Here is a 27,747-nt window from a genome sequence, read left to right on the forward strand (position 1 = left end):
TTTCAATTTTAAGAGATTTTTTTAATTGTATTTTCTCTTTTCTTGGAAAAACACAAATGACAAAAAACAGAAAACAAAAAAACGTTCAGAAAATAATTACTGTAAATGCTACAGGTCTGTCACTGTATAGATGGGCGAGAGAAACAAATTTACAGAAAAGTATGTTACTCCTTTTTGAGATTATGGGACAGAGACAAAAAGAACAAAGGGGGGTAAAAAGGCAGGCTCCATTTTGGGGGGTGAAGAGGAAGATAAGTTACTCTTTAGAGAAAGTAGTAAAAGAAACTCTATGACAAACCAAGCGATTCCTGCATCAAAGGAAGGAGAAATAGGATGGTGAGGAGGGCAAGGGACAGTACAGTTTAACAGACCAGAGAGGACCCACACAGAGACCAGAGAGGACCCACACAGAGACGGAGAGAAACGCATGGACTACGGGTCACCTGTTCACCCTTTCAGTGCCCCCTCCTCCTCCCCTCTTTCACCTCTCTTCTCCTCCCTCCGTCTCCCGTCACCAGCCCAATCTTCCTTTCTTCTCTCCCGCAGAATTAGCTCCTCTCCTCTTCCTGTGTTTTTATTTATCAGTTTATTCATGTGTTATCCACATCATCTGCTTCCACGCCCTGCCCTTGGCACCGTTTCTGCACAGGTTGGCCCTCTCCCTCCCTCCCTCCCTCCTCCCTCTCTCATTTCTGAAAGCGCTGGCACTGAGTAACACCTGACACAGAGACCCTGTGCCTGAGCCGGAGGCTCCTCCCCCTCCCCCAGAGTCATTCTGCAGTGCGCCCCCTGCTGGGCGGACCAGGCAGGCGCTTCTCTAGGATATTCTCTGGACCAGCTTGTCCTCGGACAGGCAGAAGAGGGCGTTGATGGACAGCTCGGAGATGAAGCTCTCGCAGGCCCGCCGCGTCACGCCCTTACAGCCCCGCAGGTCCAGCAGCGTCAGACTCGACACGCGCTTCAGGAAGAGCAGGCAGCCGTCTGTCAGCTTATTGCAGCCTGCAGGACACACACACACACCGAGATATATACACACACAGATATATACACACTCACACACACACACACACTGAGATATATACACACTCACTCACACACACTGAGATATATACACACTCTCACACACACACACACACACACACACACTGAGATATATACACACTCACTCACACAGATATATACACACACACTGATATATACACACTCACTCACACACACACTGAGATATATACACACTCACACACACTTAGATGTACACACACACACATACACTTAGATATATATACACACACTCACACACACACACTCACACACTCACACACACTCACACACACTCACACACACTCACACACACACACTCACACACACTGAGATATATACACTCACACACATACACTTAGATATATACACACTCACACACACACTTAGATATACACACACACACATACACTTAGATATAGATACACACACTCAGACACACACACACACTCACACACACTCACACACACTCACACACACTCAGACACACTCAGACACACACACTCTCACACACACACTCTCACACACACACTCACACACACACTCACACACACACACACACACACCACACTCAGACACACACTCAGACACACACTCAGACACACACTCAGACACACACTCTACACACACACACACACACACACTCACACACACACTCACACACACACACACACACACACACTCACACACACACTCACACACACACTCACACACACACTCACACACACACACACACCACACACACACTCACACACACACTCACACACACACTCACACACACACACTCACACACACACTCACACACACACACACACACACACACACACTCAGACACACACTCAGACACACACACACACACACACTCAGACACACACTCAGACACACACACACACACTCTCAGACACACACACCCCCTACCGGCCAGGTTGATCTCAGTGAGTGTGTTGCGAGTGGAGGAGCCCACGGCGGTCAGCAGGTTGACGGACTGGTCGGTGATGCCGCGGCAGTGCGCCAGGTCCAGCCGTGCCAGCAGGGGCATGTGCCTAATGATCAGCCGCAGCGTGGAGTCGCTGATCTCCAAACCTGCCAGCCGGAACGACTGCATGTTCCGCAGCTTACTGCGGTTATCACAGCCTGAGACAGGGGGCGACAGAGAGCACAGTCAGGTTATCACAGCCTGAGACAGGGGGCGACAGAGAGCACAGTCAAGTTATCACAGCTGGAGACACACAAACCCTACAGGCCTGGAGGGGTGGGGCCCTCAAAGACAAACCCTACAGGCCAGGAGGGGTGGGGCCCTCAAAGACAAACCCTACAGGCCAGGAGGGGTGGGACCCTCACACACAAACCCTATAGGCCAGGAGGGGTGGGGCCCTTACACACAAACCCTACAGGCCAGGAGGGGTGGGGCCCTCAAAGACAAAACCTACAGGCCAGGAGGGGTGGGGCCCTCACACACAAACCCTACAGGCCAGGAGGGGTGGGGCCCTCACACACAAGCCCTACAGGCCTAAAGGGTGGCTGTGCGGTGCGTCTGCACTGATGGCTGGGTTAGCAGGCTAGCTGTTTAGCGTCATTAGGGAAAAACAGGGGCAGTCCTCACCTGGAGGGGTGATGAGGTCCCGGATCTGGCTGTCCTTCACCCCCTCGGCCCAGCGCAGGTCCAGGGTGCGCAGGAGGGGACAGCTGGGGGAACTGAGAGCCGAGATGGAGGACCAGGAGCACCCCGAAACTATCAGGTCCTTCAGGCCTGACAGACAAACCAAACCAGCTTTGAACTTCCTGTACAAACACAGGACCCTACCACAGGGACAGGAACGATGTGCCACACTTTCCCCACAGAAATCGGGGGAAGTTCTCCACCAATCACAGAGCACAGCCAAGGGGAATGGGATACCTTCTGGCTACAATCACTGTGATAAAGCAATCCCAGCCGTATAAATACAGGCACAAACCAACACACTTTATACTTCCTGTATGAAGTCATAACTGATAAAGTTAATGATATCGTATTGCTGTAAACGTGTAAAAGCACGTTTCGCCAGCGCCCCCCCCTCTCCAGGAGAGGAACAGAATATGGGGGCTTCTAATTGGTCCTGGTCATACACCAGTCCCAGTGTAGGAGCACTGGAGGGACAGGTAGGTGGTGTTACCAGGGAGACGGTTGATGAGCCAGGTGAGCTGTTTCTTGGAGATGGAGGTCCAGGACAGGTCCAGGGTGACGGGCTGACGCTTGATGATCCCTGACAGGGCCTGGGGGCTGACCGACCGGCAGCGACTCAGATCGATCCGGGTCCACAGACGCTTATCACAGCTCCTGCGCCAGGGAGAGAGGCAGTTACAGACACAGCGCAGGCACAGTTACAGACACAGATACAGCGCATTCAGAGGTACAGACACAGACACAGCGCAGGCAGAGTTACTCACCACTTGTACCAGCTCTTGCACACGGTCATACAGACGCAGAGCTCGGCTCGGGTCAGGTAGCGGAACACCGACACCCACACCTCCTTTTCACAGCCCGGCTCGTTCCCCACGTCCCGAAAGGAGGGCAGGGAGAGGAGCCAGGGTGGGGAGCAGGAGGAGGCGGGCGGCGGGGGCGTGGGCGAGACGGAGGACTGGGAGGAGGAGGGCGAGGGGGAGGCGTGGGGGCGGGGGTGGGGCCGTGCAGAGCGGGCCTGGGCCAGCCCGTTGCCAGCGCTGCCGTTCTTGTGGCGGGGGCGCTGGAGGGACTTGCGCTGCACGTAGCCCTGGGCCTGGGGGGCACGCGCCGACACTGCCGCCTCCAGCTTGGGCACGATGGAGCCGGGGTCCCGCTTGGCCTTCGGGGGGCGCTGCAGCGTCACCGTCAGGTAGGACCCGTTCAGCAGGTCGTCGCTCAGGTCCGACACCAGCAGCACCGGGGGGTCCGGGTCCGAGTCCGACTGGTTCTCCTCCCCGTCTCCGTCCTCCGTCATCTCCTCCAGCTCCTCCTCCCCCGCATCCAGGTCCCGCTCGTCACTGTCCTCTTCATCATCCTCGTCATCGTCGTCGTCTTCGGCTCTGCCCCTCCGCCGGTGCACGCGGCCCTCCCTGCGCTGGCCATCCTCACTCTCCTCATCTTCATCCTCATCGTCATCATCTTCATCGTCGTCATCATCATCGTCGTCAGTTTCCTCCCTGCGTCGCTGCATCCTGCCCCCGCCCCTCAGCCGCACCCGGCCCCCCCTCTCCCCCCTCGCCCCCATGCCCCGCCTCATTCTCAGGGCGGAGTTTGAGCTCAGCCCGCCCCCTCGGCCCACACGGTGGGCGGAGCCTCTCCACAGGCCCCGCCTCCCAGGCCCCGCCCCTCGCGGGTGGCGCATGCGCTGCCCGTGGCTACCCCGCGGGTGTAGGGACAGCCTCCGCGCGCCCCCATGGCTCCTCCCTTCACCCTCCTCTTCCTCACTGGCCGAGTCGTCATCGTCGTCGTCGTCGTCTCGGCTGTGTCCACGGCGACAGTGGAGCTTGGCAGAGCGGCCATCCAGAGAAGAGGCCTTCCTCTTCTGCACAGAGAAGAACAGATCAGCGAAGGACAGAGGAGAAGAACAGACCAGCAAAGGACAGAGAAGATGGACAGATCAGCAGAGGACAGAAGAGAAGAACAGATCAGCAAAGGACAGAGGAGATGGACAGATCAGCAAAGGACAGAGGAGATGGACAGATCAGCAAAGGACAGAGGAGATGGACAGACCAGCAGAAGACAGAGAAGAAGAACAGATCAGCAGAGGACAGAGGAGAAGAACAGATCAGCAGAGGACAGAGGAGATGAACAAAGGAGCCAGACAGATCAGCAGAGGACAGAAGAGAAGAACAGATCAGCAAAGGACAGAGGAGAAGAACAGATCAGCGGAGGACAGAGGAGCCAGATGGGCAGTAAGGCTGCAGGTTAGTGCTGAATGTCATACTTACTGAATGTAAAATCTTGTTCCGTTCCAATTTTATCTGTTAAAAAAAAAAAAGAAGAGCACAGAACAGTTCAGAGGCTGTAGAGACCATCATTAGAGGGTTTCATCATTAGAGCTCCAAATATCAAAGGGACCAATAATTTAGTATGAGCGATTGAGTGTGTGTGTTTAAGCTGTTAAAACATTTATATTTTGGTTACGATCATGTGTGGGAAGATAAAAGAAAAAAAGACATTTTCTTTCAGCAATGGCCAAAGCAGACAGGCTCTAAAGCCAGTGAGCGTGAGCCGTGCTGCTCTTAGGATTCTATAAGCCCAGCAGATAATCAGCTCCAGACTAACCCGACCTCTGCGTCCCCTCTGCTGAAACAAAAACTCCACCATCTACACTGAGTCCTACCTCCCTACTGCTTAAACAAAAACTCTACCAACTACACCGAGTCCTACCTCCCTACCACTTAAACAAAAACTCCACCATCTACACTGAGTCCTATCTCCCTACCACTTAAACAAAAACTCCACCATCTACACTGAGTCCTACCTCCCTACCACTTAAACAAAAACTCCACCATCTACACTGAGTCCTATCTCCCTACCACTTAAACAAAAACTCCACCATCTACACTGAGTCCTACCTCCCTACCGCTTAAACAAAAACTCCACCATCTACACTGAGTTCTACCTCCCTACTGCTTAAACAAAAACTCCACCATCTACACTGAGTCCTACCTCCCTACCACTTAAACAAAAACTCTACCATCTACACTGAGTCCTACCTCCCTACCGCTTAAACAAAAACTCCACCATCTACACTGAGTCCTACCTCCCTACCACTTAAACAAAAACTCCACCATCTACACTGAGTCCTACCTCCCTACCACTTAAACAAAAACTCCACCATCTACACTGAGTCCTACCTCCCTACCACTTAAACAAAAACTCCACCATCTACACTGAGTCCTACCTCCCTACCACTTAAACAAAAACTCCACCATCTACACTGAGTCCTACCTCCCTACCACTTAAACAAAAACTCCACCATCTACACTGAGTCCTACCTCCCTACCACTTAAACAAAAACTCCACCATCTACACTGAGTCCTACCTCCCTACCACTTAAACAAAAACTCCACCATCTACACTGAGTCCTACCTCCCTACCACTTAAACAAAAACTCCACCATCTACACTGAGTCCTACCTCCTACCACTTAAACAAAAACTCCACCATCTACACTGAGTCCTACCTCCTACCACTTAAACAAAAACTCCACCATCTACACTGAGTCCTACCTCCCTACCACTTAAACAAAAACTCCACCATCTACACTGAGTCCTACCTCCCTACCACTTAAACAAAAACTCCACCATCTACACTGAGTCCTACCTCCCTACCACTTAAACAAAAACTCCACCACCTACACTGAGTTCTACCTCCCTACCACTTAAACAAAAACTCCACCATCTACACTGAGTCCTACCTCCCTACCACTTAAACAAAAACTCCACCATCTACACTGAGTTCTACCTCCCTACTGCTTAAACAAAAACTCCACCATCTACACTGAGTCCTACCTCCCTACCACTTAAACAAAAACTCCACCACCTACACTGAGTTCTACCTCCCTACCACTTAAACAAAAACTCCACCATCTACACTGAGTCCTACCTCCCTACCACTTAAACAAAAACTCCACCATCTACACTGAGTCCTACCTCCCTACCACTTAAACAAAAACTCCACCATCTACACTGAGTTCTATCTCCCTACCACTTAAACAAAAGCTCCACCATCTACACTGAGTTCTACCTCCCTACCGCTTAAACAAAAACTTTACAGTCTTGTGCATTTTACAAAGGACAGTACTGTCGCAATAAACCTTCTGTACTGCAATAAGGCTCCAGAAAGTAGTTTCAAACTCTTGTAGTTAAAAAGGGGACAGGAGGAACACAGTGGAGTATCAGGCAAATGTAAAGAATCTGTGGCACTGTGACACAGCAGTTTGTTGGGTTCTACAGCAGAGAGACAGAACTTCAGAAAGACAAAAACTGCTTCCCACTCAAATCAAGTTTCTATTTTCAATGATTAAATGTACACTTCAACTATTTTTGGGGAATCAGACTACTTTTCTATAGTGGACATGACTTTTCCCATGATGTTTCCACAGGTCTACAGGACACAGATATTCTCAAGGACCGTGGGAATCCTGTTCAATATTCAGGTAACAGAGCCGGGTATGTAGTGGGCGTGCAGAATCTGTGCGAATGAAATTGGGGCGTGGCCAGGGACGTGACAGGGCGTGGCCATGAGGCGTGACCGCAGTGTGTGACCGGGCATGGGCACAGGTGTGATGGGGCGTGGCCGGGGGCACGGGAGGGTGTGGCCATGGGATGTGACAAGGCATGGCCAAAGGCAAGAGAGGGCGTGGCCAAGGGCAAGAGGGGGCGTAGCCAAGGGCATGAGAGGGCATGGCCAGGGGTATGAGAGGGCGTTGCCAGGGGCGTGACCAGGGGAGTGAGAGAGCGTTGCCAGGGAAGTGAGAGGGCGTTGTCAGGGGAGTGAGAGAGCGTTGTCAGGGGAGTGAGAGAGCGTTGCCAGGGGAGTGAGAGAGCGTTGCCAGGGGAGTGAGAGAGCGTTGCCAGGGGAGTGAGAGAGCGTTGCCAGGGGAGTGAGAGAGCGTTGCCAGGGGAGTGAGAGAGCGTTGTCAGGGGAGTGAGAGAGCGTTGCCAGGGGTGTGACGGGGCGAGCGGGTGGCGGTGCCTCTCACCCTCTTCCTGAGCCGCAGCTCCAGGGCCCCCGCCCGCTTCCTGTTCTGCAGTACCGCCGACGAGAGAGAGGAGAGGGGCCGTCCTGCGCCCCTGCCACGCCGCCCCCTCCCCCTGCCCCCACCTCCTCCTCCTCCCTCATCCCCCTCCCTGCCCCCTACCCCCTCCCTGTGGGAGTGCTTCTCCGAGGGTGGGGCCGGCGGTGACAGGGAACTGGCTGACGCCACGCTGTCATCATCACTCCCCGAAGACTGCCAGAGAGGGAGAGAATCACTCAGTTCTGTTACCACAGGAACGCATATGCAGCACTCGCTTCTGTTACCATGGGAACCCACATCCAACACTGAGCTTAGTTACCATGGGAACCCACATCCAACACTGAGCTCAATTACCATGGGAACCCACATCCAACACTGAGCTCAATTACCATGGGAATCCACATCCAACACTGAGCTCAGTTACCATGGGAACCCACATCCAACACTGAGCTCAATTACCATGGGAACCCACATCCAACACTGAGCTCAGTTACCATGGGAACCCACACCCAACACTGAGCTCAATTACCATGGGAACCCACATCCAACACTGAGCTCAATTACCATGGGAACCCACATCCAACACTGAGCTTAGTTACCATGGGAACCCACATCCAACACTGAGCTCAATTACCATGGGAATCCACATCCAACACTGAGCTCAGTTACCACAGGAACCCACATCCAATACTGAGCTTAGTTACCATGGGAACCCACATCCAACACTGAGCTTAGTTACCATGGGAACCCACATCCAACACTGAGCTTAGTTACCATGGGAACCCACATCCAACACTGAGCTCAGTTGCCACAGGAACCCACATCCAACACTGAGCTCAGTTACCATGGGAACCCACAACCAACACTCAGTTGAGTTATAAAAGAAAGCGACATCCAACACTCACAGGAACCCATATCCAAAATGTAGCACTTACCACAGAAAGCCATATTCATGACAAATCTACTACCATGGAAACACAAGCAACACTCAGTTCTGTTACCATCAGAATCCATTTCCAACACTCCGTTCTATTCCCACGTGAACTCATTCCTATCGGTCATATTACCACGGGAACCCACGTCCAACCCTCAACCCCAATAACACAGGAAGCAAAACCTAACACTCTGGCCTGTTATGTTACTATTAGAATCTAAACCAAGCACTTAATTCTGTAGTGCCAGTACAGGGATAAATATCAATCCTCAGCCCTATCCCCAGGAACCAGTAGAATTCTTAATATAACCACAACACTCCATATCCAACACTCAATTCCGTCAATCATCCCAACAACACCCACAACCCACTGCTTCCCCAGTCCCTGTAAACCACTGCCACAGATCCTACATCTCCTCCCCACACTGAAAGCGTTAAGGAGCAGCTGAACGTTGTGACTGGATGCGTTTAATGGGTACTCATGAAGGGATGGCTGAAATGGATGCTCAGTGCGTGGGAATGTGGAAAGGCCTTAAGTACTCCGGCAGCAGAGAAGAGGGAAGGAGTGCAGGAGCTGAGTATCTGATGAGCAAATGAATCTGAGATACAACTGCTTCATGCATTAGCTTCTGTGTGTACAGAGAGAGAGAGAGACAGAGAGAGAGATGCAAACAGGGAGAGAGAGGGAGAGATGGGTGAAGTGAGGGAAACAGACAGAAGTAGAGGTGGAGAGGTGATACCTCAGATTCGGACTCTTTCCCCAGGACACACTTGGGACACTCCCAGCAGCTGGGCAGGTCCTTATTGACCACGCCCTCCCCAGGCACCTGCAACAGACATAGAGGACAACAAGTAAGCACAGAACAGGTAGGTGTGTGTGTATGCGTGTGTGTGTGTGCATGTGTGTGTGAGAGCGTGTGTGCGTGTGTGTGTCAGAGCGTGTGTGTGTGTGTGCGCGTGTGGCGTGTGCGTGTGTATGTGTGTGAGAGCGTGTGTGCATGGTGTGTCTGTGCGTGTGGTGTGTGTGTGTGCGGAGTGGTGTGTGTGTGTGTGTGTGTGTGTGTCAGTAGCAGCAGTGGGCAGTGTGTCAGTAGCAGCGGTAGGCAGTGTGTCAGTAGCAGCGGTAGGCAGTGTGTCAGTAGCAGCAGTAGGCAGCGTGTCAGTAGCAGCAGTAGGCAGCGTGTCAGTAGCAGCAGTAGGCAGCGTGTCAGTAGCAGCAGTAGGCAGCGTGTCAGTAGCAGCAGTAGGCAGCGTGTCAGTAGCAGCAGTAGGCAGCGTGTCAGTAGCAGCGGTAGGCAGTGTGTCAGTAGCAGCAGTGGGCAGTGTGTCAGTAGCAGCGGTAGGCAGTGTGTCGGTAGCAGCAGTAGGCAGCGTGTCAGTAGTAGCAGTAGGCAGTGTGTCAGTAGCAGCGGCAGGCAGTGTGTCAGTAGCAGCGGTAGGCAGTGTGTCAGTAGCAGCAGTAGGCAGCGTGTCAGTAGCAGCAGTAGGCAGCGTGTCAGTAGCAGCAGTAGGCAGTGTGTCGTAGCAGCAGTAGGCAGCGTGTAGTACAGTAGCAGTGTCAGTAGCAGCGCAGGCAGTGTGTCAGTAGCAGCGGTAGGCAGTGTGTCAGTAGCAGCAGTAGGCAGCGTGTCAGTAGTAGCAGTAGGCAGCGTGTCAGTAGCAGCAGTAGGCAGTGTGTCAGTAGCAGCAGTAGGCAGTGTGTCAGTAGCAGCGGTAGGCAGCGTGTCAGTAGCAGCTAGCAGGTGTAGTAGGCATAGGAGCGTGTCAGTAGCAGCAGTAGGCAGCGTGTCAGTAGCAGCAGTAGGCAGTGTGTCAGTAGCAGCAGTAGGCAGTGTGTCAGTAGCAGCAGTAGGCAGTGTGTCAGTAGCAGCGGTAGGCAGTGTGCAGGTACCTTCAGGCAGCCGGGGTGGGCGATCTGTGCGCAGTTGGAGCACTCCATGAGCGTGTGGGAGAACGCTGTGGCCTCCCCCGGCTCCGGGTTCCCCTCCCCACACACCTCACAGGCTGCTGAGAGGGGCAGACCCGGCTGCAACACACACACACACACACAGTTACAGATATACACACAAAAGCACTACACACACACACAAACACACATACTCTCTCTCTCTCTCACACACACACTCTCACTTACACACTCTCTCTCTCTCTCACACACACACACACACACACACACACACACACACTCTCTCTCTCTCACACACACACACACACTCTCTCTCTCCCTACACACACACACAGCAACACTCCTCTCACCCACACACACACACACACCACCACACCACACACACACACACACACACACACTCTCTCTCTCACACACACACACACACACACACACACACACACACACACACAGTGCTTTAGATACTCACAGCGAGGCACTGTCTCAGGACGCAGGTCTGTTTGAGTTTCCCGGGGCCTCCGAACTTCTTCATGTCCCTGCAGAAGTTGCAGTCGCCGCACTCTGTGCGCAGACAGGCCTCACAGCGCTTGCAGCGCACGCGCCGCCGCCGCAGCACCGACATGGAGGACGGCGGCTTCACCGGCCGCGGCACCACCACAGTGTTCGAGAGGCGGGGCCTGCCCACCGGAGGGGGGGGCGGAGGGGGCTGGTACCACGAGGGCTGGGAGCAGACAAGGGCTGTCAGGCAAGTACACTCGCACAGCCCCTAACAGGCGAGTACACTCACACAGCCCCTAACAGGCAAGTACACTCACACAGCCCCTAACAGGCAAATACACTCACACAACCCCTAACAGGCAAGTACACTCACACAGCCCCTAACAGGCAAGTCCACTCACATAACCCCAAACAGGCAAGTACACTCACACAGCCCCTAACAGGCAAGTACACTCACACAGCCCCTAACAGGCAAGTACACTCACACAACCCCTAACAGGCAAGTACACTCAAACAGCCCTTAACAGGCAAGTACACTCACACAGCCCGTAACAGGCAAGTACCTTCTCACAACCTCTAACAGGCAAGTACACTCACACAGCCCCCAAAAGGTAAGTACACTCACACAGCCCCTAACAGGCAAGTACACTCACACAGCCCGTAACAGGCAAGTACCTTCTCACAACCTCTAACAGGCAAGTACACTCACAGCCCCTAACAGGTAAGTACATTCTCACAGCCCCTAACAGGCAAGTACACTCACACAGCCTCAGAGACAGGGTAGTTAGGCAAACTCAGAGAGAGCAGTGATACAGACAAATATGAGGCAGAAGTGAAAAAAACAGGAGGAATTTAAGCGTTTGAGGAAGTGCGTGCATACTTACCCTTTTTGGCCACTTGATGATGGGTATTCCAGTGTAGGACAGTTTAGGGTTGTCATTGGCATGCTCCTGCAGCATTGTCTGACAGAGGAAGGGAAAAGCAAAGTTCACTCCAGACAAGCGCAAATGGACACACACTAGGGCTGCAACTCAAATACGGCATCCCAAAACAATCCACACAAGATCATATCTGAGTATGTGCTGTATAATCTGCACTGCCAGAAAATGGAAAGGACAGTCTCAGGCACTTGCTGTTATGTGGTGTATCCACAAGAAGGGGCACAAAGGCAAAGGAAGGTAATGTTCCACTTACAGATTTTATATAAATCATTGACAGACAGTAACAAAACAGGAAGCAGGGTTAGTTAATCCTCATTTCATATAGATAGGCTGACAGACAACACAAAGTAAACAAGCAGCTCCACCATCACAGCGTAATATCAAAACAGCCCAGATCAGTGGTTCCCATCCTGGGTCCTGGAGACCCGTTTTCATTGCTGCCGCAATTGCAATCCCAGAATTTTAACACACACAGCTTACCCGTATGTCGTGCAGTAGGGCTGGTGCATTGTGGATGCCTGCTGGGACACACTTCTTGTGTGACGGCAGAGACTCCAGCTTCCCCAGAAGGTTCCACAGCCCCTCCAGTTCAAAGGGTGTCAGGTGAACTTTGACCCCTGGCTTAGCAGGAGGGGAGGCAGCTTCTTCCACTTCCTCCTCTTCCTCATCCTCTTCTTCCTCCTCTTCGTCTTCATCCCCATCATCCTCATCATCCTCATCCTTGATATGCCCATTCAGCTTTTTGCTTGGACAGGAAGAGGGCTCTCGCTTCAAGCCTGGATGAGAGTCAAACCTGAGTATCCATCATCCATAACCACCATTATCATCATCCTTAACTACCATTATCATTAACCACACCATTATAATCATCCACAACCATTATTATCATTCATTACCCACACCATTATCATCATCCACAACCATTATTATCATTACCCACACCATTATAATCACCCACAACCACCATTATCATTAACCACACCATTACCATCATCCACAACCATTATCATCATCCACAACCACCATTTTCATCATCCACAACCACCATTATCATCATCCACAACCACCATTATCATCATCCACAACCACCATTATATTACCCACCATATATATCCAACCAATTATCATTCATCCACACATTATCACACCACACCATATTATCATTACCACACTTTATCACACAACACATTATCGTCCAACTACATATCATGACCACAACCACCGTTATCATCATCAACCCCTTATTACCCAACCACCATTATCATTACCAACCACCACTATCAACCTACAACACCGTATTATGCCCACACGTTATCTCATCACAACCACCATATCATCCAATCACTACATTACTTACCACAACCACTAACTAATACTCAATGACAACATACTATCTACAACCGCTACAACTCTCTACTATTCATTATCCACTACCACTAACTACTATCACTAGCCACAACTGCTAGCTGTTATTCACTGTCCGTAACCCTTACTCACTATCCATAGCACCTACCACATATTCATTATCCACAGCAGCTAACTGCTATTCACTATACAAAACTGTTAACTAATCTTCATTATCAACTACAACCAGAAGAAATCTGCAAAAACCATCACTAACTACCATTTTTAACATTCATTATCCAGGACTGGGGGAAACATACATGCTCACACAGACCCCAAGCATCCATTATCCAGGACTGGAGAGAAACACATGCTCACACAGACCCTAAGCATTCATTATCCTCTACAGGAGAGCCCGGGGATGAAGGCTGTGTGCACGTACCGATGCCCAGGGAGTACTTCTGGAACTCGGGGGTGAGGTGGGAGGTGTTGGTCAGGCTGTACAGGTAGCGCTCCAGGACGTACCAGCACATCTCGTAGTAAAAAGGGTAGCGGAATTTGGCTGGGACCTGGAGGGGGAGGGGGGATGCAGAGACACTTGTGTATCAAATCCATTCACTACCTGAAGCACTATATCCTGAAGGTCCCTGCTGAGCCTGCTATGGCAGAAGAGTGGCATGCTTCTGCTCTGACCGTACAGTGCGTTTGCTACTGTGCGCTCCTTGCTTAACCGTGCTGTGTGCCTGCTCGTAAGTCTAAATGTCTAGATGTGATGCACATATAAACTGCGCGCGCACACACACACACACACACACACACACACACACTCACCCGTGTTCGGTCCTCAATGTTGGAGATGTGAAGCTGCATGGGGATGTTGAAGCTGTGCAGGAAGTTCCCCCCAAACACCAGCGTGTCCACCGGAGTGTAGACGGCATGGATCCACCCTGAAACGCGCACACACACGCACACACGCGCACACGAATACACACAGATGAATAATCTTGAGTAGCTGGGGCTCCACTTTGAGGCAGCAATTCAAGCCAGCTTCATCAAATCTTGTTAGAAGCAATAAAATGACATTAAGACTGGGTTTCCGCCAAAAATCCTGCAACTTCCCTTTCCATAACCTCAGAAGCTGCTATCAAACTGACTGGGACAGCTTCAGCTCTGTCTGTCCCCATGGGTCCTGCAGACACAGCTCCAGTGAGAGAGAGGGGTGTGAATACCTGAGGGGATCGAATACCTGAGGGGATCATAAAGGTGTAGCCCTGCTTTAGCTCGATCCTCTGACAGTCTGTGGCCTTGTCTCCAAGGAAGATGTCACCTTGTTTCCCTGACAACACCCAATTCTCATACAGCTCCAGGTTCTGTGGCGTGGGTGGGATCAGCCAGAACACCTGGGTGGGAAAGAGACACACGGATGAGAATCAGCTTTTTTCTGTTCATGGGAAGCCAGCTAGGCTCAATGGGAATTGTAGTTCTCAAAGATGGAATTTGTAGTCCATCCTCACCTTGCCGCCCCGCAGAATGTGGTACCAGACAGAAGTGCCCCCAAAATCAACGTGGAAGTCTGTGTAGCAGCCCTGCACGCTCATCAAACAGTACCTGTGGGAGGGTAGTGGGGCATGGGGGGGGGGGAGAAGAAGGCTAAAGAAATGGTCCATCTCCACTGGTATATTAAGGGAATGGTAATTGGAGGGAGAAGGAGACAGAGAGAGAGAGAGAGAGAGAGGGAGGGGGGAGAGACAGATAGGGAGAGACAGAGAGAGAGAGAGAGAATGGGGAAGCTCCTCACTCACTTCTGTACTTTGGGGTACTGCATATCGATGATGGCATTGGTAGAGTCTCTCTGACGCTCCTTCAGGTGTCGTGGCCACATGTTGTCCACCCAATCAATAATATCTACCTGCACACGCACAGAACAACCTCACTGCAGATGCAGAGCCCACACAGAAGCAGACACTCTGCAGGTATGTACTGACATGCACAACACTGCTATGCACACACGCACAGCTGTATGCAGGTGTACACAGGGCTGTAGGGTGACGCACCGATGCAGGCCTCTTGACCAGGTTCTCCAGTTTGGTGTGGCTGAACTCCAGGCTAATGACGTTGTAGAGCTTCTCCCGCTGGGCAGGCGGAGTCTCATAGTACCGCCTCCACTGCGCCATTGACATCTCTATCCCCTTCTGAGTGGTGACATCCATCACATCTATCACCCTCCGACTGCCTGGGGGGCGAGGGAGAGACAGAGTGAGAGAGAGAGGGGGAGGGAGAGAGAGAGTGAGCAGGAGAGAGGGGAGTGAACGAGAGACAGAGGGAGAGAGAGTGAGTTAGTAGGAGAGAGAGAGAGAGCACGAGAGAGGGAGAGGGGTAAGATAGAGGGGAGTCAGAGAGAGAGAGAGGGAAGTGAGAGAGAGAGCGAGTGAGAGAGAGGGGAGGGCGAGGGAGGTGTAAAGACAGAAACGGGGAGGGTAAGCTTACCTACAAACACCTTGACATCGTTCACACTGAAGTCTGGGTCTGGCATCCTAATGGAGAAAAAGCTTATTAATATCCGTATTATCATGCTTTCTGGTCATTCAATTAAGATGTCTGAGCATAATGCAACTGAGAGAGAGAGAAGTGCGGCCACCTCTGATTTCATCATGTGAAAACTGGTGCCTAATCTTGCTGGTATGAATACAGTTACAAAACACTGCAGTGAGTGACTCAATTAAACAGACACATCCTGTCAGACATTTAGCTGCTTCTTCTAAGTCGCTAAGATAAAATAAAAACATTAACCCTTTAGAACTCAGTAGAACCCTCGAATACTTCCGCAGAATCCCTGTCATTTTCAAAGGAAGTAGAAATTTTACCAATATTTTACTAAAATAACTCAATAACTGCAATGTTTAATTGCAAGTTATATTCATTTTAAAGTGTTACTGCTCTTCAGTATTATACTTTATACTAATACTATACCCACTTAAAAATTACCATTTACTGCTTATAATGTAGCACAATTTATTAGTAATAATAATAATAATCATCATAATATCATAAGGGGACAACAGGGCAATGTCACACAGTAACATATTTAAATTTCAGGCAATGAACAAGAGTACAAACATTTTACCTATGAGAAATGACATGTAATATTATTAGATGAGCAAGCTACCCAGTGCATTAACCAGCAAAAATATGATAAATTAACTTATACTTACAACTTACAGCATTTGAAACCCAGCTATCTAGCTAGATTGTTAGTAGGCTATCAAATGTTACAAAACTATAAATACTGCTGTTATAATCAATATAAGTAACATTACAATATTCAAGACCAAGATTTATTGCTAACTAGCTAGCTACGTTTATAATTATGTTTTTACTGTTGTCTAGCCTAGTTAATCATTATGTGCTCAGTTAACAGCTAGTGAACACATTATTCATCCTATCACTGAGCGCATCCACAGCCAATATCCCTGAAAAGTCAAACGAGGACGTGTTGCTCCCGCTGGGTAACTGTGAACACACACATTTATATGATGGACGTCACAGAGCTGTTCTGATTGACTTGAAAAGTGCTGCAGCCTTCAGCGATAACATACTGTGTGCTGTATTTTCTTCTAGGTTATAATGGGTTCACTTTGTGGCAGACACATAGTACTAGTGTGACGAACGAACGAAAACGAACAGAGACCAATTCATATGCCTCCCCCGCCCCGCCCCAATTTCATAGTGCAGGATGAGGAGAGGAGAGAAGGAGAAGAAGAGAGACAGGGAGAGATCATACTTGATGCCCAGTCCATCTGGCTTCTCAAAGATGATGGGGTCTCTGAGCCCCCCCCTCTGGATGTACTCAAACGTGAAGTCTGCAGGCAGGCAGGAAACGCAAACCAGAATTTAAAATATGGGCATAAAAATAAAAAAGCACAGTGCTGCATCATTAAACACGGACTTCAAAGTGAACACTTTAATGTTAAAGGGTTAATGTTACAGTTTAAGGGTTTCCGTTAGAAAGCTTAATGCTGAAAGGTTAGACTGGAAGGGGGCTGACCTTTCCCCTCCATGCGCTTGACCCGGTCAGAGCTGAACCTGCTACTCGTCAGTTTCTCTTCCAGGTCGAAGGTCCTCTTCCCCTCAATTTCGTCATCCGAAATGCCATCGTCCTGGTAGCGCCGTCGCGTGCCCGACCGCTGAGGACCGGGGAACACAGAACATTCAGCCATGTTGATTTTTCTGATCATACAGGGAAAAACTGCTAATCTTGTCAAGGACTTGTTGCTGAAAGCAACTTTCTTCTGCATCACATTTACTCAAAGGAAACACATCCCCATTCCCTACATCAGAACCACACAGGGCCCAATACACACTCACACTCACACTCACACTCACACTCACACTCACACTCACACAGCCCAATAAATACATGTAAACACAACTCCACACAGAGGGCCCATTAAATACATGTAAACACAATGTAATCATTCAATAAATGACTTGCAATGTACTGGTATATAAAAGGTTCATGACGACGATGAGACACACACAGAAAATAGCTTCTAAGAGAACTTTTCTGGATATTTATACTGAACCCTATGTCTCGGTTAGGTTAGAGGAAGAACTAGGACATGTGTTCTGGATGGGACATCATGCAGCCCACCATGTTTGAAGAAATAAATCTTTCATTATGTACCAGTATATCAAAACATATGAAGTAGCAGCCTGACATAATTTCCTGCTGTTCTCTAATGTTAAAGTATTCCTAGCTAGAAAAAGTAATTTCAAGAATATTTTTTACCACATTCAAGTATTTATTATTGTTCATCTATGAATTACTCAACCAATTATGAATGAATAAAAGCATGTGCAGGGACGGTTTTAATGGCATGCTAAAGACCTAGCTTCACAGCATTTACCCCTTGGCTGAGTGGGGTTGCGGGGGACCGAACGGCCCTGCACAGGTCCACACACACAGTGACTGCGCCTCACCCTAACGGCACTGCGCAGGTCCACACACACAGTGACTGCACCTCACCCTAACGGCACTGCGCAGGTCCACACACACAGTGACTGCGCCTCACCCTAACGGCACTGCGCAGGTCCACACACACAGTGACTGCGCCTCACCCTAACGGCACTGCGCAGGTCCACACACACAGTGACTGCGCCTCACCCTAACGGCACTGCGCAGGTCCACACACACAGTGACTGCGCCTCACCCTAACGGCACTGCGCAGGTCCACACACACAGTGACTGCGCCTCACTCTAACGGCACTGCGCAGGTCCACACACACAGTGACTGCGCATCAACCCTTCATGTACCAGTCCACACACAATGATAGCAGCCTGACCTAACGCATGCTGCCATGTAGTCACTACAAAACCAGTACTTCAGACATTCTACCCATCAGCACTTGCATTGAATCACACACACTAGTGAAGGGAATAAACATGGCACTGCGTTAGGATCCACAACCAGCTTCACGGGCATTACCCTAAGTGGGTTGCGGGGTCCAACACACACAGTGACTGCGCCTCACCTAACGGCACTGCGCAGGTCCACACACACAGTGACTGCGCCTCACCCTACGGCACTGCGCAGGTCCACACACACAGTGACTGCGCCTCACCCTAACGGCACTGCGCAGGTCCACACACACAGTGACTGTGCCTCACCCGAACGGCACTGCGCAGGTCCACACACACAGTGACTGCGCCTCACCCTAACGGCACTGCGCAGGTCCACACACACAGTGACTGCGCCTCACCCTAACGGCACTGCGCAGGTCCACACACACAGTGACTGCGCCTCACCCTAACGGCACTGCGCAGGTCCACACACACAGTGACTGCACCTCACCCTAACGGCACTGCGCAGGTCCACACACACAGTGACTGCGCCTCACCCTAACGGCACTGCGCAGGTCCACACACACACAGTGACTGTGCCTCACCCTAACGGCACTGCGCAGGTCCACACACACAGTGACTGCGCCTCAACCTAACGGCACTGCGCAGGTCCACACACACAGTGACTGCGCCTCACCCTAACAGCACTGCGCAGGTCCACACACACAGTGACTGCACCTCACCCTAACGGCACTGCGCAGGTCCACACACACACAGTGACTGCACCTCACCCTAACGGCACTGCGCAGGTCCACACACACAGTGACTGCGCCTCAACCTAACAGCACTGCACTGTCTCTCCTGTAGTACTATTTGGCCTATAGGGTGTAAAACAGTCAGGGTCTGCTGTAGTACCGAGTATGGCCTGTAGGGTGTAAAATAATCAGGTTCTGCTGTAGTACTGTGATTGGCCTGTAGGGTGTAAAATAATCAGGTTCTGCTGTAGTACTGTGATTGGCCTGTAGGGTGTAAAATAGTCAGGTTCTGCTGTAGTACTGAGTATGGCCTGTAGGGTGTAAAATAGTCAGGTTCTGCTGTAGTACTGTGTTTGGCCTCTAGTGTGTAAAATAAACAGGCCTAGTTGAAGTACCGTGTTTGACCTGTAGGGTGTAAAATAATCTGGCTCGGCCGTAGTACAGTGTTTGGCCAGTAGGGTGTAAAATGGCCAGTGGTTTGCAATGCAGTTGAGCTGTAGCGCTCCTGGCACAGCTGTGGGAGCAGAGCGGGTGTTGGGGGAGGGGAGGGAGAAATAAAAGATCAAAGAGCTCTTCAGGCTGAGATGTTCTGGGCACTAATAAAACTGCAAAATACAGCATGGGCTGCAAATGGGGAGGGGCTATGAATGCAAATTCTTTAATTAATGAAAGAAGAAAAAAATGACTTAAAATAACAGCTTTGGCTTCAGTGGGACCCCAGAGGTGTGTCAGAGGAAGACAGCAGCTTCAGACTCTCCCTTTGGCCTCTCCCTCAGGAGAGCTGCACTCACTGTGTCCGCTCTCTCTATGGTGGAGAGAATGAGTCTGAATGGGAGGCCCTGACCTCACCCTAAAGCACACCCCAAGGGCACAAGAAATGAAAAAGGAGTCATCCCATGAAACTCAATTTCCCATGATACCTTGCATTGTCTGCTGTTGACGACGAACAAGACCAACACCCCTTTAAGCATTTGGCAGTATGGGGCTGAAAGGGTTTAAAGCAGGTTGTTGTCAACGTATAAAGCTGTGATTAGTATTCAGTTAGGGGCTCAATCAGACCTAATTAATAAATCAGGCTAGATGGAGTGAGAGAGTGCAGAGAACAAGGATTATGGCCCTGAACCTGCATAACTCCAACACCAACCTCCTCCACTGCAGCATCACCACTACAAACCAATCTACAGCACAGCCTGCGTACCAAAGCACAGACACACACACACACACATTTAACAAACATACAAACTTAACACATATTTAACAAACACTCACAAACACACGCACACACACACACAAACACACTTAACACACATTTAACACACACACGCACTTAACACACATTTAACAGACACTTAACACACATTTAACAAACACTCATGGACACATGTGCAGACACAAACACACACACTTAACACACATTAAATATTCACGGACACGCGCACACACACACAAACACACTTAACACACATTTAACAAACACACGCACTTAACACACATTTAAGAAACAGACACTTAACACACATTTAACAAATACTCATGGACACAAGCACATACACAAACACACACTTAACAAGCATTTAACAAACACACACACACACTTAAGGCACACTTAAACACTCACGGACACACGTAACACACATTTAACAAACAGACACTTAACACAAGTTTAACAAACACACACATACACACTTAACACATTTAACACACAAACGCACACACGCATACACAAACACACACACTTAACGCACATTTAACAAACACTCATGGACACACGTGCAGACACAAACACACACACATAACACACATTTAACAAACACACACTTAACACACGTTTAACAAACACACACATACACACTTAACACACATTTAACACACACACACACACACACACGCATACACAAACACACACACTTAACGCACATTTAACAAACACTCATGGACACACGTGCAGACACAAACACACACACAACACACATTTAACAAACACACACTTAACACACGTTTAACGAACACACACATACACACTTAACACACATTTAACACACACTCACACACACACGCATGCTGAAACAGACGCAGTTCCAGGGGCTAGCAGTCCTGTGGTGTAACAGACTGAGCCCCAGAGGGGCTGGGCCAGGCTCCAGAGCAAACAGGCCTGAAGGGTTATGGCACTCCTTATTCAGCACAGGCCGTGGGTCTGCAGCTCCAGGTATAAATCAGCCATCCCAGCAGCAGCGTGAAACGCGCAGGACACCTGTCCTCCAGGAGCGGCTGCAAGGTTATGGCACCTCCTTATCCCCAGGCTGGTCTGCTGCAGGTCCATAGTGCCTGCTGCAGCAGCACAGTGTCAGACCCGCCTATTCAACAGCACGCCTACCTCCCCTAACCCACAACTAGCTGCATTCAAGCGCACGTGCACCTACACAGCACATCAGCCCCGCCATTCAACAGCACGCACTCCGCCACCCTAACCCACAACACATCAGCCCCGCCATTCAACAGCACGCACTCCGCCACCCTAACCCACAACACATCAGCCCCGCCATTCAACAGCACGCACTCCGCCACCCTAACCCACAACACATCAGCCCCGCCATTCAACAACACGCACTCCGCCACCAACCTAATCCACAACACACACAGGCCAAGGCCACAAGCCCCCGTCTCCCTGTCCAGAAACAGACAAACAACGTAACGACAGGCCTAGCAGCCAAGTCTGTCTGTCTACTACACACCTCGCACCTTCAGAGTCACCATTCCTCTCTTCCTTCTCTCCATCCCTGCATCAGTACCCCAGCATGTTACTGCCACATCTCCCTCCATCCTCTCTTCCTGAGAAAGGCCTGCAGCTCCTCTGTCATCACTCTCTGCAGTGTCTCCTCCCTTCTCTCTCTCTCCCTCCCCACCCCCCTACAAACACTCACTGCTCACATGCTCTCTCTCTCTGCTTCGCTCCCCCTCACATACTCTCCCACTGCTTTATCTCTCTCTCTTCCTCTCTCTGCGGCCAGTGTGAGCAGAGTTATGGCCTCTCCTGGCCTGTCTTTATAGTTGAAGTATTTACCTATATAACCCTAACCCTACACATCTCCCTCCCTGTCTTACCTGTTCTGCTTCATGCTCCATTGTGTGACAGACAGACAAAACAAAAAAAACACCTACAAGAGTATGATCTAAAACCATTACACCACTATCTTTCAACGTTAGATCCTGCAGGAATAGCAGAAACCTAAAAACAGCACTGCCAGGACATTTGTGTGAACGCTCCACGCGCACAGCGTTGGTCTCAGGCCCACACACAGAGCGGTGTGAGCACTCGACTGTGCTGCAGCAGCTCCACTGTATTGCCTGCGCAGCTGGGGGAGCGTATTGCCTACGCAGCTGGGGGAGCGCACTGCATGCGCAGCTGGGGGACTGTATTGCCTGCGCAGCTGGGGGAGCGCATTGCCTACGCAGCTGGGGGAGCGCACTGCCTGCGCAGCTGGGGGAGCGCATTGCCTGCGCAGCTGGGGGAGCGCACTGCCTGCGCAGCTGGGGGAGCGTATTGCCTGCGCAGCTGGGGGAGCGCACTGCCTGCGCAGCTGGGGGAGCGCACTGCCTGCGCAGCTGGGGGAGCGCACTGCCTGCGCAGCTGGGGGAGCGCACTGCCTGCACAGCTGGGGGAGCGCACTGCCTGCGCAGCTGGGGGAACGCACTGCCTGCGCAGCCCAGGAGCGCACTGCCTGCGCAGCTAGACTGCAGGCAGGCCAGCCCAGTGGGCCAGACGAGGACAGTCTGGGCAGCACCGCAGCATATTGCTGAGGGAGCTGGGATTGTACTTCACAGGTTGCAGGTTTGATTCCCAGGTGAGGTACTGCCATCACACCCATGAGCAAATGTACTTAACCTGAACTGTGTCAGTGAAATATCCAGCCGTGTAAGTGGATTGTATATAAAAAACAAAAAAAAAACAGAGTGATCTGTGCAAGTTGAGATAACAGCATTTGCTAAATTTCTAACCTGCACATTTCGTGTGATGATTGGCACCCTCCCTCCTTGGTCCATGGTACAGTCCATTAGCACACCATCAAGATTCGATTCCACACCCTGCAAAAGGGCATATATTTTTCCTATTCCCCGTTGGACACAGGAGGGCGGGCAATTTTAGCTTTATGAATCAGAACATGTTTGCACTCTCAGATTCAGTCCCAGAATTTCCACAGTTCCCACCCCTTTTTAATCTCAACTTTTTTTCTCGTTATTTCTTTTTGTCCATCTGGAAGTGCCAAGAGCAGCAGGCAATCAGCACACAGCCATGACACTCACGCAGCTGAAACATGGGCTCTCCTCCACCACACTGAGCCACACAGTACTACAGGAGAGCAAGCACCAATCCAGGGGGAGGAGACTACCTTCAGTACAATCTGCTGACCTGCTGGAGCCTTTCTGAGTAGCGATGGTGTGCCAATGAGACAGAAAGCCAGGGTTTCAGCAGACTGGTCAGGTGCTAGCATTAGCTGCAACGATCGTAGAAATGAAGGGTAACAAAAATGACCAAACCTTCTATTCACTGCGAACAGCCGCGCGATGGAAGGTGGACTGTTTTACTACAAAGGAGTTCTCAACCTGTTACTGGCCAACAAAAAAATGAACGGAAGTCAACTGGGAGCTTCATTAATGCCGCAACATAAACCCTGATAATGACAATTAGAAATCTTCCATTCCCCATTTTTCTTTAAACAGGAAAAAAAAACCCGTCTTCCTCAATGTATGGTGAACCATGCGGAATGAAAACTAATATTTGTCAAGGTAATATGGTGGTTCACTCAGTGCTGAAACTATTTTAGTATTTTACAACAGAAGACCACAACGTATGGCATCTCATTTATGAAGCTAGGATTTGAGGTGCAAACTGCTGCAAACACATGTGGTAAAGTGCTAAGCTAGCAACTGAAGCTACTGAATGGTGTTAATGTCATCATCCACTGACACATCACCTCATTTTATCAAAGTATCTCTGGGTAAACTAATAAACTTCAGCTGGCTTAAAGGGGAAATTCATCATAAAATTAATTTTGATGCAAAACTGATCTGTCCACTTATGATATGGTCAAGAAACACATGCCAGTCACAACACACCAATCTTCCACAGATCAGTGTCCCGTCCCATGGAGTCTCCACACACCACACCCAAACTCAATTTACTGACTCACAGTTGAGCCAGAGGTGTGACGTGGCAAGTAAACTACCAAAAAAACTACCGCTAAAATATACATTTTCAATCTGTACGTTTTTAATCTTCCAACACTGGGAATGAGGGATACATAGTGCAAGACCATGTGTGGTTCTCCTTTTACCCTCCAGCCCACATGACCAATAACACGGTTCACACATGGACTAGCAGTGTCCCAGTGATGCGGCTCAGCCTGTGAGCTTGTGCTCGTGTCTGGTGCTTTTACTGACTGGGCCACTCCACAACCCTCTGTCTATCTTCTGCAACAGTTTACAGGGCCAGACACAATGCACCAACTGTGACCCCAGTCCCATACGGTAATGACAGCACAGCACCCTAATGACCATAATTAACCTGCCCTGTACAGGCCTCTGTCGCGCTGCTCACACTCAATAGCGACTAATTGCGGGGGAGTGAAGAACATTTGGGACCCGCCACAGCAGAGCCGCGAGTATCCACCTGATCTGTCAGAATCCGGCACGCTCTCTTTTAAACCGCTTCCACACTCGAGCTGCCGCGAGGACAGGGGCCTCAGCTGGTTGCATGAACTCAGCACGGCAGCCACAAACACGCGGCTATTAAGGCAATATCAAGATAGAAGCCAACAAACCTGCAGCCCTAGTTAATGATCCCGAACAGAGCTTTTAAAAAATAACGTGCGTCGGGAAACACTGTACCAGTTCATGATGGAATTGTAACCGTCCCTGGATACGAGCATCTATCGCATAAATTAAGAACCTATGTGACATTACAATCACTTAAACATAAGCGCGGTATTGTATTAATTGGTAATACTCATTGTAATTTTTTAACCGTATCGAATCAATAAACAAATGTTCACGAGTCAGATGACAAGTATTTGCACTTCACAGGGAACAATACCATACACCCCAAAGTATTCATAAAAACAAAGTTTTGCTACACACATAAATTGCGCTCAAAATGTATTATAACCGCGGGTGCTCAGGAGATAAGAGAGGTGGCGCGAGGTCACTGACAGAAATACCCGTCACCCAGCGTACGGTGGGACAATAATTTACAGTTCATTTGATCTCGTCATATCACATCTTACAGCCTCCGTTAAAAATTGAGCAAGTGGAAAATGTAATTGCAACCCGACTGACTGGTTAGTTCAGGACTGATAGCAGCAAAAATGCACGAACAAATGTGTTTCTGTCAAGTGGCAGGCTAGCTGGGTACAGTTCCACACATCAAAAACATGGAAATTACACAATGTCCTACAAGAACTAAACCACCCAATAACCGACACTCCTGTCCTACCTTTCACATTAAAACGCTGTCCAAAAGAACTTAAATCGGCTAGGTACAAGAGGACTGCCTATCACCCAACTTGGGTAGGCAACGATGTAAGTTATCTAACTTGCAAAGTAACTTAGCTAGCGAATACGTGCGACTCAGTATAATGCTTAGACGTAGTTTCATTTTGAGATGCTGTAAAAATAATCCGGGTTCGTTTCTATTTGTCGAGCTATTAATGACAACAATTACAACTCAAGTTCAGCTCTAGATAACTGCCACTCAGACATGCGTCTATGGCCATACCAACACAAGACAAACCAATGTACGCTTTGAAAGCTTCCTAGCTACCATAGCTAAAGTTGGAGTCAGTTACTTGTTAGGCTAGCTATGCAACTTTTTTGATCTTGTCGACAATAGCAAAGGGTAATCTGCCCAAAAAAATGTAATCCAAACGACAAACAAATATTTTATTTACATTCCAAAAATATACTTTTAAACCTATACAAACAGGATAGAACTTACCAATCGCTTGCTGTATCGAGGACGGGCGTCTTCCATGATCAACGTAATATGGAACGTAACTTAGCTTGATAAGCGTGATTCGCTCCCTACGGCGAATCGCTGTTCAAATTATCCAGTATTTACTGCCGTTATTATCCACGTACGTTCTCTATAGCTATATGTGGTTGAAAAGAAACATAGCATGAAATAGCAAACAAATTAAAAGCGTGGCTGAAAATGCCCCTTTAGCACGTAGGCTGGCTAGCTAAGTTAGCTGAAATGAACCCTGCCATAGAAGTCGCTAAACTAAACATACCAACCACCTAAAAATAAAAAATATCGGTTATAAAAAATAATGAAAATCTATAAAAATATAAATTCTGTATTATATAACTGTATACACTGAATTGTCTCTAAATTAGCTCGCCAGCTAGCTACTTTAGCTAACAAGCTAGCTAGCTATCCCGCACTGAAAGGAAGCATCGCAAAACCCACACAAAAACGATGTCGAGAGAACGAAGCAGCTCGCTGGTTTTTAGCGTCGTTAGCGTGTTAGCCAGCTGGATTAACCTAGCTAGCTAGCGAAGCTAGCAACACGGGAAGGGTGTACGGCTACAGCCCGCTTACACGAATTGTAGCTGTGATGTTTATTAGCTAACCCACAGTCTACTGGTGTCCCTTGTGATTGTCGTTGTTGCTGATACTGGAGTGAGAGAAGTTGTCTTACACCTCGCCTGCCAAATAACGAACTATTTTGCTGGCTAGCTGGCTTTCACGAGCACGGAACGTCCAAGTTTAAAATCCAACGGCAGCTATTATTTTAGGAAGAACTTTCCGTCGTTTCGGTTGAACAAGTCCGACGAAGAGGTAGCTCAGTCGTTGCCCTTGAGACCTCCGAGATCACGTTTCGGGTTCACCCACAGAGTTTATTCTCATACACGAGTATTCTCGTTTTAAATCGCTGTCGTTGGTGGTATTATCCGATAAAGTTAATGTGGTCTGCCACTCGCCGCCATTTTCAAGTCGTCACAAAACAGCACTGGCTTCCACCGAAAACCCGCCTCCCGCCACAAAAGCGCCAATGTTTGAGGAAAACAGAGCAGCCGGCGATATTTCAATTGGTCTGTTTTGCTGCCACTTTGACTGGGAAATGGATGAAGAGGATTGGACGCACAGACCAAAAAGTTTACCAGATGGAAAATAACCAATGATAGCACGGCTGAAAAACAAAATGGGTTCTCACAGATAGGGAATTTGTGTCGATCAACGAAAGGAAAGCAGCCATTGGGTGTA

General features: G+C 49.6%; 1 protein-coding gene across 3 annotated transcripts; it reads right to left on the minus strand.

Annotated features, from left to right (window-relative positions):
* Positions 1-27,517, minus strand: kdm2aa (lysine (K)-specific demethylase 2Aa). Of its 3 annotated transcripts, XM_064337766.1 has the most exons (23): positions 26,476-27,517; positions 23,481-23,567; positions 17,434-17,572; positions 17,170-17,248; positions 15,876-15,922; positions 15,443-15,621; positions 15,191-15,297; positions 14,903-14,996; positions 14,635-14,788; positions 14,220-14,335; positions 13,831-13,957; positions 12,525-12,820; positions 11,988-12,065; positions 11,075-11,326; positions 10,591-10,725; positions 9,440-9,526; positions 7,730-7,978; positions 4,969-5,001; positions 3,466-4,562; positions 3,192-3,355; positions 2,642-2,788; positions 1,957-2,172; positions 1-999 (listed from the first exon to the last, which is right to left on the minus strand). In XM_064337766.1, the coding sequence occupies exons 1-23, from the start codon at positions 26,509-26,511 to the stop codon at positions 818-820; spliced, it is 4,101 nt and encodes a 1,366-aa protein (XP_064193836.1). In that variant the 5' UTR covers positions 26,512-27,517; the 3' UTR covers positions 1-817. The 3 variants fall into 3 exon arrangements, with proteins under 3 accessions (XP_064193836.1, XP_064193837.1, XP_064193839.1); XM_064337767.1 differs by lacking the exon at positions 23,481-23,567; XM_064337769.1 differs by lacking the exon at positions 7,730-7,978.
* Between the last annotated feature and the right edge of the window lie 230 nt (positions 27,518-27,747).

Source organism: Anguilla rostrata, chromosome 5 (assembly GCF_018555375.3).
Source record: "Anguilla rostrata isolate EN2019 chromosome 5, ASM1855537v3, whole genome shotgun sequence".
NCBI classification, from domain to species: Eukaryota; Metazoa; Chordata; class Actinopteri; order Anguilliformes; family Anguillidae; genus Anguilla; species Anguilla rostrata.

Bases quoted from the DNA above. Each gene is read 5' to 3' on its own strand.
- kdm2aa (XM_064337766.1), bottom strand. From the start codon at position 26,511: ATGGAAGACGCCCGTCCTCGATACAGCAAGCGATTG. The intron at 13,958-14,219 runs GTGAGTGTGTGT...CTCCCCCTCCAG, and splicing joins ACATTGAGGACCGAACACGG to GTCCCAGCCAAATTCCGCTA. The intron at 1,000-1,956 runs GTAGGGGGTGTG...TGTGTCCTGCAG, and splicing joins CACTGAGATCAACCTGGCCG to GCTGCAATAAGCTGACAGAC.